Genomic DNA, 15,583 nt, shown 5'->3' with positions numbered 1-15,583 from the left:
ACCCCCCACCCCCACCCCCAGTCCCACCCCAGCCAGGCCAGGCACTCCACCCCCTCTTAGAGGTACAAGAGAGCCAGGGGCACTTCCATCATGAGCACAAGCTAAGACATCTGCCCTTGCACCTCTTGCCCCTTTATACATTCCTAGAAAAGAAGCAGGCTCCTGGCGCCTGAGCCAGCCAACAGCAGGCCCAGCCAGCCAACAGCAGGCTCAGTTCCGCATTTGACTCTTAATTATCTTAACAGTTCTTGGTTATTAATGATCTTGGGCTGTGAGCTGAGCAGTCTAGACCTCCCATCCCCCTCCCGGTTTTACTTGCTGCAACCTCCTCCCACCCGACCCCTGCCACCCCACCCCCACCCCCACTCTGACTCAGGAAGGTGGGAAAATAAGGACTCAGGCCCAGAAACTGGTGCCCATCCGTTAACCCTGTCGCTGCTGTGTCTGAGTCCAGGCTCCCTTCCAGAGAGGACGCTGTCGTCCGTGCCCGCCCAGACTCAGGATCTCCACCTGTTGCAATTTCCCCGTCTTGTGAGCAGTAAAGCGACCAGACCGGCCAGACCAGCGTAGAGGGGCCCGCCCGTTCTTGGGGTGATCACACTCTGCCCATAAACGGAAATGTATCCGACCTTGCCATTTTTTCCCCTAAAACCGAACTGAAAGGGCCCAGTTCTCATGGTTCCCACCCCCAAGCAGTGTGGCCATTGGTGCCTGAAGAGCTAACACAAGCTACTGTAGCAGAGGACGCTGGGTCAGATCAGGGATCACCGTACCCAACACTCCCCTATCCGAACTCCTCCTCCCTCTCAGTCACACGGGAGAAATGTCAGCCAGTCTCCACCTCACCTAACCTACAGGGGACAACAGGACTCCAGCTTTACTTCCTTAGCAGCACAGGGATGAGTCTGACTGGATCCGTAATGCTCACCACGGTTGGAATGGTGACCGGCACTCGGTCACTTCACCACCGTTGTTGGAGAACAGATGTAGTTGCTGACAGGAAAACTTGAAAGACTGAAAAAGTCGTCTTTACAGAAGTCCCAGAACCAATGATATATGCGACAGTGAATAATAGTCCCCTGAGAACCCCAAAGGGAGGATGGAGCAGGATGGGTGTGCAGATTGTCACACCTGAGGGGTTTGGGCACAGTGAGGCTGAGCCATGCCCGACGCGGGATGGCACCTGTGCCCAGCTTCTAGGGACCACAGGCCAGGCCCCAAACCACACTCCCCAGACCAGGCCTCCACAGGCTACCAATGACACTGCCCGTCTCCCAGTGGTGCCTCCTAGCCTGTCTGAGACAGCCACTGTCACCAGCAAGAGCCTCTCTTTTCAAGGAGACTGAGTGTTGAACTCGGCTCTCCACTCCCAGAACCCCATACTGCGCACATCTGTCACAGAATACCCCCCAATACCAAATAGCTGCCACTGCCCAGAGCCCCTCCCCAGCCTCACCTATTCCCACCTCCCTCTTGGACACCCTTGGACCTAAGACTTCCCAGACGGAGTTGTCCACAAGCAATTCTCAGGTGCCCTGGCTCAGAATACACCCGAGGCTGGACTGTGCGCTCTCCAGGACGCAGAATAAGGCAGCCACGGCCAACTGGGTTGTAAAACGCTGCTTTAATGTTCCAATGCTCCTATGAGAAGAAATTCCAACCTATTGGAGCAAAAAGTGGGATGGTCCCACCTCAACCTCCATTTCCAATTTCTGTGTCCCCAACCCAAGGTCACAGCAACCACAACTAGGAACTGACTGAGGACAGGACGGGGACACAGTTTTACTCCCTGGGACTGCAAGACTTCATTTGATGAGCACAGCCCACACCAAGACCTAAGCCACTAAGGTCATAAGCTGGCCATGGAAGATATCTTCTTCACTGGGGTCCCATGGACAGGGTTTCAAAGTAGAAGGCAGAGGAACCCAAGCTTGTCTGTCCCCCGAAACCTGGCAAAGGCTAGCCACAGAATCCAGTCCAGCAGGAACCAGAGCTGCCAGTATCTCACACTTCTGATTCCAGGCTGGAGACCCGCCTCCAGGTGCAGGACCTTGGAAAACCTTGTGTCCCACAGGCTTCCCTGCTGACCTCTTCCAGAACCCCACTGTCCCTGTAGCCTGTGCCCAGCCCCAGAGTCCTGCCTCTGTGTGACGGAGGCTCCCAGGTTCCAATGAGCCAGGGGCTGTGGCTGGCACAAGGCGGAGGGTGACGGCAGACAGTCCCCCAGCAGAACGGCAGGTGGGTATGGGTGTGCAGGCAGACGTGCTGTCTGGGCTGCCAGGTGGCCACCCCTGCTGGTACGCTCCCCACACAGGCTTCTCGGTAGGACGGCAGCCGCAACGACTGTGTCTGAGCCACAGGCCTGCAGGCTGGCCGGCTTTGGGGGCATGGGCAGGCGCAGGCGTGACCGGTACACCTGGCAGGCAGAGGGTTGGATCGAGTGAAGGCCTCTGCCACCGAGCTGGGCAGGGAAGCATGGCGAGGGCGCGGGCCCCGGGCCCAGGCCGCGCGCAGCAGAGCCTCCCGCCGAGCCAGCTGCTCCGGCCCGAGCAGCGGCAGGTCGTCCGGTTCCGGGGGCTCCGGGAATAGCGGGAGGAAGGGGCGCCTTGACCTCTCTGCTCGAGGGAAGGAACTGTAGTGGCAGTGAGCGGGCAACAGGGTGCGCTCCGGGAGCGTACGCCGCTCGGAGGTCGAGAGGTGCGGTCCCTGACTCCCGACTCGCACTGGCCACCGCGCGTCCCAAGCGTGCCTGCAGGATGCTCGGGATACGTCGGGCAGAGGCGGCCCGCACGGCGCGGGGCGAGCAGGAGGCTGCGGGGCTCTGCGCGCTAGCGGGGTGCGGCTCCCACCGGGAGGTCCCCAGGCTCTAGGACTCGGTTGTCCCGGAGGACCCGGGGTGGATGACCGCGGGCCAGAGGTGGCGGGAGCAGGCGCGCGGCGGTTGTTCCCCCAGTTCTCGATGGTGCGAGTGGCGCGGTCCAAAGAGCTGCTCACGTCCGCGGTGCTCACCATGTCTCGAGCCGCCTGCAGCATCTTCAGCACGTTGGCCTGGGCTGAGCCTGCTGTAAGGTCCGGGCTGGAAGTCCGCGTAGGGCTCGGGAGGCTCTGTACCCCGTTGAAGCAGCTGTAGATGCCCTAGTCAATAAAGGGAAGACAGGTGGTGAGCTGAGCCAGCTTCTCAGGGACAAGTCACCACTGTCCCAGGCCTTGCTCTAACCGGCCAGCAACAGCTTTTTAAGGTCCCAACTGTGTGCTCCCTGTGTGTCGAGCAACGTACGTTCTGAAGATGAATGAGGTTTTCTTGTTCTAACACTTTCTAGCAAATGGCGGCAGGGAAACTTCAAAGCTCCACCATGCCGTTAAACCACGCCCCTTCGCAGATCTGTTTTACTTCTAAATGGGTCTACCGCCAGCTGGGTTGCTGTGCCTAACACCAAGACCTACATAGGGAGAGACAGACATCTACCCTGCTGAAGGCCAGCAAGAAGTCCAGCTGGGATGAGCTGGGCACTGAGTGTCGAAGTTTCCAGTAGACCAGGTGCTCCCACGCAAAGACCAGAAGGGCCAGCCCCATGGCCACCAGCAGCATGTAGAAGACGCCGGCCATGTTGTCAATGTCCAGCTTGCTGCTCATCACCTCGTTCTTCTCGTTCTGGCAGATCCCTGAGAGCCACACTGTCTCCAGCTTCTGCGTCTCCCCTGGCAGAGGACACATACGAGACTCAGGAGCGCCTCCTTTAACCGACCCAATCAACACTTGCCTAGATAGAGAACAGGTATGCATCCTTGGTTCCTAGTAGGGAAAAGTCCAGCAGAGAGGCAGGACACGGGCCACCAGTAGCAAGAATTAAAAGCAGAGAGAAGCTAGCTGCGGGATGATGCCAGCCTCACCCCTTCTGCATGCCTGCTCCCACATGCCTGGTAAAGTCTTGGTTTTGTGGTTATTTTGTTTGTTTCTTTTGAGGCAGGGTTTAAGGTAACCCAGGCTAGCCTCGAGCTTGAGCTACTGATCTTCCTGCCCCCACCTCTCCAGTGCCAGGACACCGCTACACCTGGCAGTCGCGGCTTGTCGGTTACATTTTAGCATTCACTCACCTATTCACACTAATCATCATTGGCTCTTTACCACAGCCATGCCAGGCCGGAGCTGGGCCCCCAGGAATCACAAGCACTCTTGTTTGCTCTCCTTACTACAACACTATGGACGGTGTGTTATGTTTAAGGTTGGGGGAGTTGGGATTTCTTTTTAATTATGTGTAGGTACATGTGTGTCTATGTGTGCGTATCATAAGAGTGTGGGTGCTCAGGAAGGCCAGATGTATCCAATCCCTCCTTACAGTCATGTGCAAACTATCTGATGGGGTGCTAGGAACCGAACTCGGGCTCTCTGTAAGAACTGCACATGCTCTCAGCCACCGAGCCATCTCTGCAGCCCCAAGGCGTGGATGGTGAGTGTTATGTTCTATTTGAGACAGACTCTTGATCTGTAGTTCAGGCTGGCCTCAAACTCATGATCTCTATATCCCTGTCTCACGAGTGCTGGGACTACAGGTGTCCACTCTTCTCAGACAACAATCTGTCGCTGAGGATAGAACGCCTGCAGACAGAGAGCTTTCTCTGGGCTGGCCATTGCAACCGGTGAGCCTGCCTGCCCAGGCTAGCCTGCCTCCAGCTTGGGAGTAGCCAGACAGTCGGCCCTAACCTGGGTAGTCTCAAGATGACAGGAGAGAGAGAGGAACTCATCTAGGAAAGACCATGCAGGAGAAGGTTCTTGGGGGGGGGGGCACACGGCCACTCAGAACCCCCACCAAGCAACTTGGATATTTTCTTGCCTTCCTTGCCCTTTGGGGACCCTCCAGCTCTGGCCCTTGCTCCTCCCTCTTGCAGGTTATCCTGTGTAGCCCTGGCTGTCCTAGAACTCACTCTGTAGACCAGGCTGGCCTCAAACTCAGAAATCTACCTGCCTCTGCCTCCCAGGCCCTTGCTTAGGTCTTGAGTTTTTCCTCATACTTGCACCTCAGCTGCCCCAGCCTCACTCCCAGAGACCTTTCCCTGCAGAGGTTCTTTGCACACAGAAGTCACAGTAGAGATACTGATAGCCACCCTGGAACCAAAAGATGGCGGTACTCACCGTCCCCCAGGAACTGCAGGAGTGCCAGGTCTATGGACCGTTTCCAGTGAGAGTCTTTCTGCATGGCAATGCCGTAGCCAGTGGTGGCAAAGACTTTGCCAGAGCCAATGGTGACCAGCTTGCAGCCTTCGTCCTTGCCCGCCATGTAGTTGAGCACAGCAGCGTCATAGATGAAGGCGTCCAGCTTCCTAGAGACATGCCGAGCCCTCAGGGCCAAGGACCCATACAGGTGAGAGGGAAGGGCCAGGACACAGCTCTGAGCACAGGAGCCTGCAGCCACCACCAGGGAGGGCCCCTCTCAAGGGCCCCTTCCTCATCCCTCAGAGAGAACAGGGGACTCACTGCCCGAGAATGCGCAGTGCCTCTGCTCATCCCCTCCTGCTCTTCAAAGTCTGCAGAGTTTTTAGTCACCACCTCAAACGTCTGGGTCATAGGGTAAATAGCCATTATCCCTCCCAACTCTCTGCCTCTCAAGGCCTCCGCATCCCTCCCGAGGCATCTCACAAGACATGCCAGCTCCACTGTCCCTACCCGGGGTCTCTAAGGGAGGGGTGCCTAAGGGTGCCTCCTGGGGAGACATGGAACCTGAGGCAGAGGAGGGTGCAGGACTGGGGACCCACCCCATCTTCAGGCTTGTGAGAGCGTCCTCCACCGAGCGCTGGTTGAATTTGACCATGTGGGTGTGCATGTCACGGTAGTTGCTGCGAATGTTCCTCTCTGTGCTGCCGTTAGGTACCGTGCCAAAACGGAAGGGTGGGTATTGGTCTTGAGGCCGCTGAAACTACAGGCAGAGAGCAGGCCACTCCCACCCTCTTCGTCTAGCCCCCCACCCCCGAGTACTAGAGCCCCAGCCCCCACACAGCCTTAGACACAACCCAGGACTCTTCTGTCTTTGACAGATGGAAACTCAGAAGCCTGAGATGGATGAAGACTTAGCCAAGGCCACTCAGTCTGTGGACCTGAGCAACCATCATGAATCCTTCTCCCCACAACCCCCAAATTCTTCCCATTCCAGCCTTGGTTCAAATTCCCCAGACTCAGTTAGTCCTGTGTGTGCCCTTCCAAGGTCTGTCTCCACCCTTGGTGCACCCCCCGCCCTCCACCTGGCTGTGGCCCAGGAACCTTCTTGTCACTAAGGCCCGACACAGTGTCGATGTATTGCTCCTGGATCATGAAGGCCGCCAGATTGGCCGTGTAGCTGGCGAGGAAGATGACAGCGAAGAAGGCCCACACCAGGACCATGATCTTGCTGGTGGTCCCCCGGGGGTTCTCGATGGGAACAGAGTTGTTGAAGACCAGGGCCCACAGCAACCACACGGACTTGCCAATGGTGAAGGATGGTCCGCCTGATTCTGGGGGTGAGAGGGTGCGTGCTCGGGCTCTCCCAACCCACTACGAAAGGGCTCAGAGCCTAGTGGGGACTTCATCACCGGCCAGTCCACCCTGTCCCTCCACCCAGGCCCACGTAACAGCTTACTCTTGCCCTTGGTGAGGTTCTGGTTGTAGCTGACAGGACTGAAGTACTCGAACACGAAGACGGTAATGGCAACCACCGTGAGACACATGACAAACATCATCACCCACACGGCAGGGCTGTAGGGTTCTGGGGACAGAGGCAAGAGGCTCAGAAGCCTGGGCCCCGTCCCATTCCAGCAGTACCAAGAAGCAACAGCTGGAGGCAAGTGCAGAGCAGGGGCCTGGCAGCCCTGTAGGTGGGGCCAAAGGTCCCTGACCCTCAGATCAGCAGGAGCCCCAAAAGCCTAAGGCAGGACAGTGTAGAGTGTTCAAGGCTTCCGCCCTGAGGACACACATTACTCCACTATAACTGCAGAGCTCCTACAGTCCAGAAGTGCCTGTCTCGGGGAGGATTCCGATCCCTTCCTGGAGACCGAGGCCCTCAGGTCAGGTCTTACTCCACATTCCACAGACATGGGGGATGAAGCCTGAGGCAGTGCTCCAGAGACTGTCTGCTGGATTAAGAACCAGCTGCTAGACACAGCCCTTGCTCCTTTGCTGGGAAGGCCATCCTAGGAAGTAGGGGTGGGGGTGATTCTCTGTCCTGTGGCTGGAGAATCCACTCAGTGAGGTTCTGTGCGTGCGTGCGTGTATGTGTGTGTGTGTGTGTGTGTGTGTATGCGTGCATGTGTTTGTGCGCACCTGGAACTCACTATCACTGTGTAAACCCAGCTGGTGTGGAACTCATGCAGATCCTCCTGCCTCTACCTCCCGCATGCTGGAATTAAAGGCATGTGACATCACTCTTGGCGTCTGTATCTTTCTTGGTTTTGTTTTTGTTTTGTTTTTGTTTTTGTTTTTGTTTTTCGAGACAGGGTTTCTCTGTGTAGCCCTGGCTGTCTTGGAACTCACTCTGTAGACCAGGCTGGCCTCGAACTCAGAAATCCGCCGGCCTCTGCCTCCCAAGTGCTGGGATTACAGCTAGCTCTCTACATCCCACCCGTCTCTACCGCTAGCCCTCTGAGCCACTTCACGCTGCAAGCCCCACCTGACCTCCCACCGGTCACTCTGGAAAGGGAAGGAACATAGTTGTACACTCCTGCCCTGAACCTGGCTGGGGAGGAGGGTTCTGACACACGGGGCGGGCCCCCAAAATGCAGGGTTCCCAACGGGGTATGAAAACCGTTATCAGCTCTTTCATGCTCCTCCTTGGCCCGTGGTCTAACCTCCAGCACAGTGAGTAGCCAACCTACCAATCTGCCTCTACAACCTTCCCGGTGGCTCCGCTGCCCTGTCCGTTGGATTCTTCTCACCTGACCTCGCTTAGAGCCCACTCTGTTAACATCGCTCCTTCCAGTTCCTCTCCACTCGCCCCCTCCTGCCAAGACTCTCAAGGATAACATGCTTTGCTCTGAGGGCCCACCTGAAACATCGCCTTTCCGTTCATAGCCCCACCCCCCTCCAAGCGCCCCTGGACCCTTGTGCCGAGAGCCTTCCCTGGCTGCCCGAGCCTCACCCAGAAAAGCCGAGGGGGAGACGGTGCCGTTGCTCCTTGCCACCATCACACTGATGCCGGTCTCCACAAAAGGCACAGAGAAGTCTATAATCTCAGAGCGCTCCTCATTGATGGTGAGGGAGCCAATGGCCATGTCTGCCCTCTTGTAGTATACCTAGGGGACAGGAGGACATCAAAGAGGTCGCCCCACGGGACTTCCGCATTCTCCCCAATCCCCATGGGGTGTACGTCCAGCACCCATCAGTGGAACTGGCTACTCCCTCCCAGACCTCATCGCTGCAGTCGTCAGCCCAGGTGCATGACCACATGGTGAAGGGTAAGCACGGAATCTGGCAGCAAGCAGGGGCGGCCCCGGTTGGCTCTGCCGTTGAACCTGGGTGAACCTACCTCCCCGATCATACCGTTCCACACGCCGCGAACCCTCTTGCCGTGTTTGCCGTTGGTCACCAGGTACAAGTCGTAGGAGAACTTGACCACCCTCGCCAGCTTTTTGAGGATGTCGATGCAGAAGCCCTTACAACAGAGCTTGGTGTAGGGGGTGATGTCCCCGCTGCTGCAGCCACCACCAGGAGTCAGAGCCCTTCACAGTCCTTAGCCCCACCCGCTCCTCCCAGCCTGACATAGGACCCCCATCCCCCACCCAAGCGTAAGACACAAGCACAGCAGCTGACCGTCCCCCCCCCAACCCCACCCCTACCCCAGGACAGCACTCAGCTCACACCAGACCTGAAGGTGTGGTTGCTCTGTCTACGGCAGGGCACGGTGTTGGGAACACAGCCACCTGTGCCAGGGTCAGGGCTCTCCACAATGACAAAGGGCCTTTCTTCCAGTGTGGCCACTGTCAGGTGCCGGCTATCCACCACAGGCTGCAGAGAAGTGCTGTAGCGAGGCCACACTGGATACTTCATGTACAGGACTCCATGGTCCCACCGTCCCACCTGCAGAGGACAGCCAGCCTCAGCCAGAACCTGCAGCACTGCTATCCACCCGCTACTCTAGACGGGGCTTCTGGGGATCATCTGCTGAGGCCAAGAACCCTAAAGATACCCAGGGCAGACAGATGAGGGGACCTTGGGGCAAAGGCATTTGGAGAACAGAAATACAGGCCAAGGACTAAACATGGACGCAAGGGCAGACTCCCCACGTCCTTCTCCTTCAGGCCCCTCTGGGCTCTGTGATCTCCAAGGCTATCACCACATCGCTGCTGGTCCAAAACACCTTCCCAAAGCTCAGACTGTCTCACAGTGCTCACTCCCCATGACCTCAGCACAGTCTTCCGCTAACATCCATGTCGGGCACTTCCCCACATTTTCACACCCCTTACACCACCACTACCACGTTAACAGCCTTTTGTCTGCACCAGATTAGCAGCTCTTCCTGCTCAGTCCTCAAAAGTCCAACTGGACGTCCGATCTCGAGTAATGCCTTCCCTAGTTCCTCCTTTAGAAAGCAAATAAACTGGGCAGTGGTGGCGCACACCTTTAATCCCAGCACTTGGGAGGCAGAGGCAGGCAGATTTCTGAGTTCGAGGCCAGCCAGAGAAACCCTGTCTCAAAAAACAAACAAAAAAACCCAAAAAACAAAACAACAACAACAACAACAACAACAACAAAAAAGCGAGCAAATTCTTCTCTTTTTCTCTACTCACTGTTTGGGGTTGTGTTGTGTTGTGGTTTGTGTTGGCTTTTTATTTTAATTAGGTAGCAAAACAAGCTCTTGCCATGTGCCCTGCTGGCCTGTAACTCCCTATGTAGATCAAAATAGATCAAGCTGGACTCAGATTTGAAGCAATCCTCCTGCCTCTGTCCCTGAGTACTGGGATTACAGGCATGAGTAGCCAGCCCCCACCCCCACACTGTTTTGCATACACCTGCACTCAGGCACAGATTTCTACTTATTTACATGTCCAGCTGGCTGGCACAGACCTGGGTCACTCACTCCTCTAGGGCCAGGACTATGTGACAGAAACGCTGAAGTTCAGGAGTGCAAAGGAAGCAGGGAATTATGGGAGGGGAGGAGGGGGCCTCGAAGGTTTCCCAGTGAAGGAAGTTTCAGCTGAGATGTGGACAGAGGGCATCTGCTCAGCTGCAGGGACACTAGGGGACAGAGGACAGAGGGCCCTGGGCTCACCCACTTCTCACCATCTCCCAGAGGCGGTGCCGGTTGAGGGCGATCACAACCATGGTGGGCTGGACCAGGTACCCACCAGGGCTGAAAGAGAAGTCTCGGCCCTCCCAGGTGACATTCAGCAGATGCCTGGGGAGGGGGGGCAGAGAGATGCCAGGATGTCCCAAGGCCCCGGGATGTGGCTCTGATTAGGACACCCCGTAGCACCACCATCATAGGGCATTTGTGTAGTGATTACTTTAAAAGTCTCCCTGTGTTGACCTCACTGGCTTTTTCTATACCCTAAGATCCGCTGTTTCTTTAGACAAAGATTCTAAGAGCCGGACACCTGAAGGAACTTGACCCCAAATGTATATGCTAGTGGTCACTAGATGGAGATGAGACCAGGGTGCCCAAGCTCACTGCCATTCAAGTCCCCTGAAGTGGCCCACATGCCTGGGTAGGTGCTCACCTGTAGAAGGCCTCCCTGGCAGGGCTGACGGGTCCCGGGTGGCTTCGGCAGTCTCCAGCCGGGGCTGGCAGGGTACCGTACTGGCGTCGATAACTGTGGGCACCGAGGGCCAGAATGGCCACACCGTCGCGGACCTTCTGGCGTAGGCTAAGGCGCCAACTCTCAGTGACTACACTGATGAGGCCCACCGGGAAGGCTGCAGGGGGAGCGTCGGTGCTTCCCAGCGCCAGGTTAGGCACCAACCACACGTGCCCGGGTCCCACCAGGCCAGCCTGTGCAGCCTCAGCGAAGAGCACCTCGGCCTCTTCCCGGGAGCAGTAGGCCACCAGCACCGGCGCGTCGACCTGGCGCAGCAGGCGCTGAGTGCGCGCTCGCGGCCCACCCGGGCCCAGCTCCAGAGTGAGCACGTCCAGCAGTCGCCAGCTCAGGTAGCTGGCGTCGGCGACAGCGCGCACGCCCTCGAGGAAGAGAGCGTGTCCCGGGTGCAGGCTGGTGATGACGGCGAACGCGCTCCAGTCGTATTCCTCCAGCACCTTGAACAGCACCTGCAGCTGCTGCTCCAGGGACACGCCCAGCTGCAGGAAGGCGGAGCCTGGCTCCTGGGGGCGGGGTGGGGCGGGGCCTCAGCAGGGCAGGGTGGAACGTGCCCCCTGACCCCACCACCCTCCCTTGCTCCCGAAACCTTAGAGTAGGAGGGGCTTCAGTGTCCTGGGGGCACCTCACCTGGGGAATTTTACAAACTAAAATATCCGAGCCCCCAACCTGACCCTGCTGGACCACGGACCAGAAACATCAGCACGGTCAGAGAACTTATTAGAAACTCAGAAGTCAGGGCCGCACCCCAACACCTACGGTATCCATTAGAATTCTGGGGTGACTCCTGGAATCTGCCTATGAACAACCTCTTCTGGCTCTCCCCTGAACCCACGAGTTTGAGAACAGTGGTCCAGACCAACCGAATTTGGGTCTTGGAATTACAGCGCTCTCTGCTAGCACCATGAGAAACAACGTCCTGCAGGAGAGACTAGGAAAGCACCTGCCCAGAGCCTCTGGAGTGAGAAAGCTCCTCCTTCACACCACACCTCTACCACCTCCAAGTCCTAACACAGCCAGCTTCAGTGAGCAGAGTCTTTCTTCTAAGGTCTCCTTGGGGTCACTACAGCTGCTCTCAAGACATCTGCTCAATGTCACCCCAATCTTGTTTTTAAAAAGGGAAACTGTAGATCCCAAACCCCATTTCCTCAGTAGATGCGTTCCAATTAAAAGAGAATCAGAGAAGCAAAGTGTGGTAGCACATGCCTATAACCAACCGCAGCACTTGGGAAACGGAAACGAGAGGGTCTCCACAAGTTCGAGACCAACCTGATCTTCTACACAGTAAATCCAGACTATGTAGCTCAGACTGCAGATTGACCCCCTATCTCAGAGAAAGTGTAAAGATGGAGACTTTAACGGCGTAGCCACCGGCGGCCATGCGTGAGCCTCACTTGGCTCCGGTTCCAAGCAAACCCAGACTTAAAAACAAACACGTATGACATTTATGAGGTGGTGGGGAGACCTGGGCCCTGGCTGGATATTTGAGGAGGCTGAGGAATTTTTGTTATTTATTTTAGACGTGATAATGTATGGCGGCCTTGTTTTTTTAAGCTTTCTCGTCTGCTGGAGGTACACACTGAAATATTTATGGGTGGGATAATAAACCGTCTGGACATTTGCTTCAGCGTGGGGCTGGGGCCGGGGAGGGGGATGAGCCAAGGTGGACAAAAGATCAGTGGCCGGCCTTTATACTTTTTCTGTATATTCTAAATTTCTCTGTGATGGAGTGGCAATGAAATAGAAGCGAATCAAATCGGTCCTCCCCCTCAGCTCCTCCATGGCCCTTACGGCCCTTACGTAGAATAAAGCCAACTGCTTCCTACGTAGTGAGACCCTCCTCCTCCTCCAGGTTTCTCCCTGCCATCAAAAGCTCCCAGCAGATCCCTGTTACCCTTCCCAATCCCCCCCCCACACACACACACACCTTAGCCTCAGGTCTCAGAGAAGATACCATTTGTTTAAAAAAATCATATCTGGAGAGCAACCCCATAGGAAGAGCAGCAGTCTCAACTAACCCAGACCCCAGGGAGCTCCCAGAGACCGACCAACCAGGAGCACACACGGCCCGTCCGGCCTGTCGGAGGCCCCTGGACCCTGTACAGCAGAGGTCTGCCTGGTCTGGCCCCAGTAGGAGAAGATGCACTTAACCCTCGAGAGACTTGAGGCCCCAGGGAAGGGAGAGGCCTGGTGGACGGAAAGCACCCTCTCAGAGGCAAGGGGGAGGAGGAATAGGATGAGGAACTGTGTGAGGGAGATGGGAGTTGGGGGACAATGACTGGAATGTAAATAAAATAATTTTTAAACATCCTATCTGGTCAACACCCTATCCAAACAGGCCCTGGGGGACTCTTTCCCCCAAGGGGCATCTGACTTTCCTTCAAAATGTCTGTCAGTTGGAATTACAAACAATTCCATGTTGGGAACTTTCTCCTCAGGAGACCAAGTGTGTCTGTCTTCTCCATGCCCTGAGCAGGGGTGGAGCAGAGAGACATAGCTCTGTAGTGCCATCCCCTGCAGATGAATACTCAGTGCCCAAGGGGTCTGAGGCCTGACCGTTGAGAGCTGCAGACGCAGAGGAGGTAACTTGGCCAGCACGGCTGGAGAAACATCTGCCCACCGCCTCCAGACACAACTGATACTCAGGAACCGGGGAACATCCTCCCCACGGTATCTTTCCCGTCCCTGGTCACATCTTCAGTCCCAGCCATTCCAGCTCCCACAGACCGAAGCTGCTCCCTCATCTGAACTCAGCCCCGCACCCTAGCTCCAGTCTAGTTGTTGGCTGGGGAAAGAAGAGATGAGAATTTAGACAAGCACCTTGGGGGTGAGGACCACAGCAGAGCCTCCGCTGATGCTGAGGATGGGCACGTGGGTCTGGGAGGAGACGAAGTCCAGTAGCTGGGCTACGGCCTCGGTGTCCACGTTGTCCTCAAAGACGATGCCGTGGACACGGGCAGCGCCCAGAAGCCCACAGATTTGGGTGAGGACGCTGCTGGGGTTGGTATTGTTGACCCCAACGGTGAGAGGCTGGATCTCCAGAGGCAGGTCCAGGAAGTTCTGGGGGGTGAGACGAGTCCGGGCCTGGGCCTGCACTGGCCCAGAGCTGCCAAACACCACTGCCACGGTCACGGCCTGTTCTCCCTGCCCTGCGCCCAGCCCTGCCCAAGCACCAAGGAGTGACGTGAGCAGCAGGGCGGGCCCCAGGGCTCCACCCATGTCCACTGGAGGGTCCTGCAGAGAAATCAGAGCAGGCAGCAGAGAGGTAGATGGACAGACAGAAGGTAAGGACCAGAGAACACCCAGCCAGCCAAAGGACAGCGAAGAGAGAATCTTCCTACACAGGAGAAGCAGAAGCAGACAGACAGACAGACACAGAAAAAGAAGACATGTTAGCTGAGCTTCCCCAGGGCACCTTGGAGAGGGAAGAACTGGGGAGAACAGAAGCCAGGACAAGGCTTGTCACCCTTATCTATGAAGGGCTAGAAAGGTCATGGTTGCCAAACCCAGTTATCTGGCTTCTACCCTAGCAAAGACACGGAAATGTTAGTGTGTTGTTCAGGAGCACTGAGCAGAGGTGGACGGAGCTGAGTTCAAATCAGCCGCTTACTAGCTGTGTGATCTTTAAAATAAAAATTAAAAAAATAAGATTGATTTCAAAATTATGTGAAGATGTATGAGTGTTTGTGTAGGGGTCTGTGCATACGTGTGTGGGCAGCTGTGGAGTCTGGAAGGAGGGAGTCAGATCCTCTGGAGCTGTAGTTACAGGTCAGTGTGAGCTGCCCGGCATGGGAACTGGGAATGAATCTCCGCAACGCCTGAGCCATCTCTCCAGCCTCTGCTGGGTGATTTGAGAAGTCACTTTGCCTTTCTAAACTTCCAAAACTAGAGATCCAGCTATTCACTGACATTAGCAAATTATACCCTGTAGGTAGGTGTCAGATGGGGAAAGGCAGCCCCTTAACACTCCCGTTACACTCTACAACCGAACTAAACCTCACATCTCTCTCTCTCATCAGAATGACTACCATCCTGCTCTCCGTGACAGCCCCTGGCTCTCTGCTGCGTGGCTCTGCCTGGCAGATCCTCTCCTCCAGAGCTTGTATGTCTTGGCCACCTTCCCCTCAGCCAGCTCACTTAGGGTAGCCCTCTAAAGCGGGGTGGTCAAGGACGACTTGCTTGGGTTCAGGACACCTGAAGCCCTCAGCTGTCCAACTTGTATCCACTATTTCTCATCCCATGGCTGGTGTGTAGAATCTTTTTTTTACACCTAACCAAAGGGGCGGAGCTTGTCTGCTACACAGACTCATTCTGGATCAAGACCAAGAGGCACGCAGGTGAGAGAAGCATGACTCGTGCGCACCTGCGAACGCAGCTCACACCTGCGAACGCAGCTCACACCTGCGAACGCAGCTCACACCTGCAAACGCAGCTCACACCTGCAAACGCAGCTCACACCTGCAAACGCAGCTCACGGCCACCCTCTCCATCTTCTTCCCACCCCAAAAAAAAACCAACCAGGGAGAGTTGAAGGAGGATCAGAGTGCACCTTCCACTCCAGCCAGAAATTTGCACACCTTTGCCACAGAGATGCAGATTAGACCCAAGCAGGCTACGCAGGATGCCCTTGGCATCTTCCAGAGCTGGAGCCCAGAAGCTCACAGAGCAGCCCTGGTTTCTTCCAGAACTTTCTTTCCTCTGCTCTGCAGACGGCTACATCTCTCCCTTCTTTTTTTCCAAGTCTAATTTCTCATGAGACACTCCACAAAGGCTTCCCTCTGGAGTCTCCAGTTCTCTCTAAGGGGTCCCC

The 15,583-nt window shown here is 56.2% G+C and overlaps 1 protein-coding gene across 1 annotated transcript; it reads right to left on the bottom strand.

Moving 5' to 3' along the window:
- Positions 1-1,702: 1,702 nt before the first annotated feature.
- Positions 1,703-14,046, bottom strand: Grin2c (glutamate ionotropic receptor NMDA type subunit 2C). Its single transcript, XM_052195608.1, has 12 exons — positions 13,594-14,046; positions 10,681-11,279; positions 10,244-10,358; positions 8,829-9,040; positions 8,490-8,655; positions 8,103-8,256; positions 6,609-6,734; positions 6,254-6,483; positions 5,752-5,912; positions 5,132-5,319; positions 3,467-3,699; positions 1,703-3,135 (listed from the first exon to the last, which is right to left on the bottom strand). Exons 1-12 carry the CDS (start codon positions 13,990-13,992, stop codon positions 2,005-2,007), a joined length of 3,714 nt encoding a protein of 1,237 aa, XP_052051568.1. The 5' UTR covers positions 13,993-14,046; the 3' UTR covers positions 1,703-2,004.
- Positions 14,047-15,583: the final 1,537 nt, after the last annotated feature.

The sequence above is a fragment of the Apodemus sylvaticus genome, chromosome 10 (genome assembly GCF_947179515.1).
Source record: "Apodemus sylvaticus chromosome 10, mApoSyl1.1, whole genome shotgun sequence".
Taxonomy (NCBI): domain Eukaryota; kingdom Metazoa; phylum Chordata; class Mammalia; order Rodentia; family Muridae; genus Apodemus; species Apodemus sylvaticus.
The sequence above is the reverse complement of the archived record's forward strand: the minus strand, read 5'-3'. Positions and strand labels throughout refer to the sequence as shown.

What these genes read in the sequence shown, in the direction of transcription:
- Grin2c (XM_052195608.1), bottom strand. Translation starts at nt 13,992, where the DNA reads ATGGGTGGAGCCCTGGGGCCCGCCCTGCTGCTCACGTCACTCCTTGGT. An exon ending in CAGAGCAACCACACCTTCAG is followed by an intron (nt 8,656 to 8,828) that starts GTCTGGTGTGAG and finishes TGGTGGCTGCAG; the next exon opens with CAGCGGGGACATCACCCCCT. An exon ending in TCTTGCTGGCCTTCAGCAGG is followed by an intron (nt 3,136 to 3,466) that starts GTAGATGTCTGT and finishes TTTATTGACTAG; the next exon opens with GGCATCTACAGCTGCTTCAA.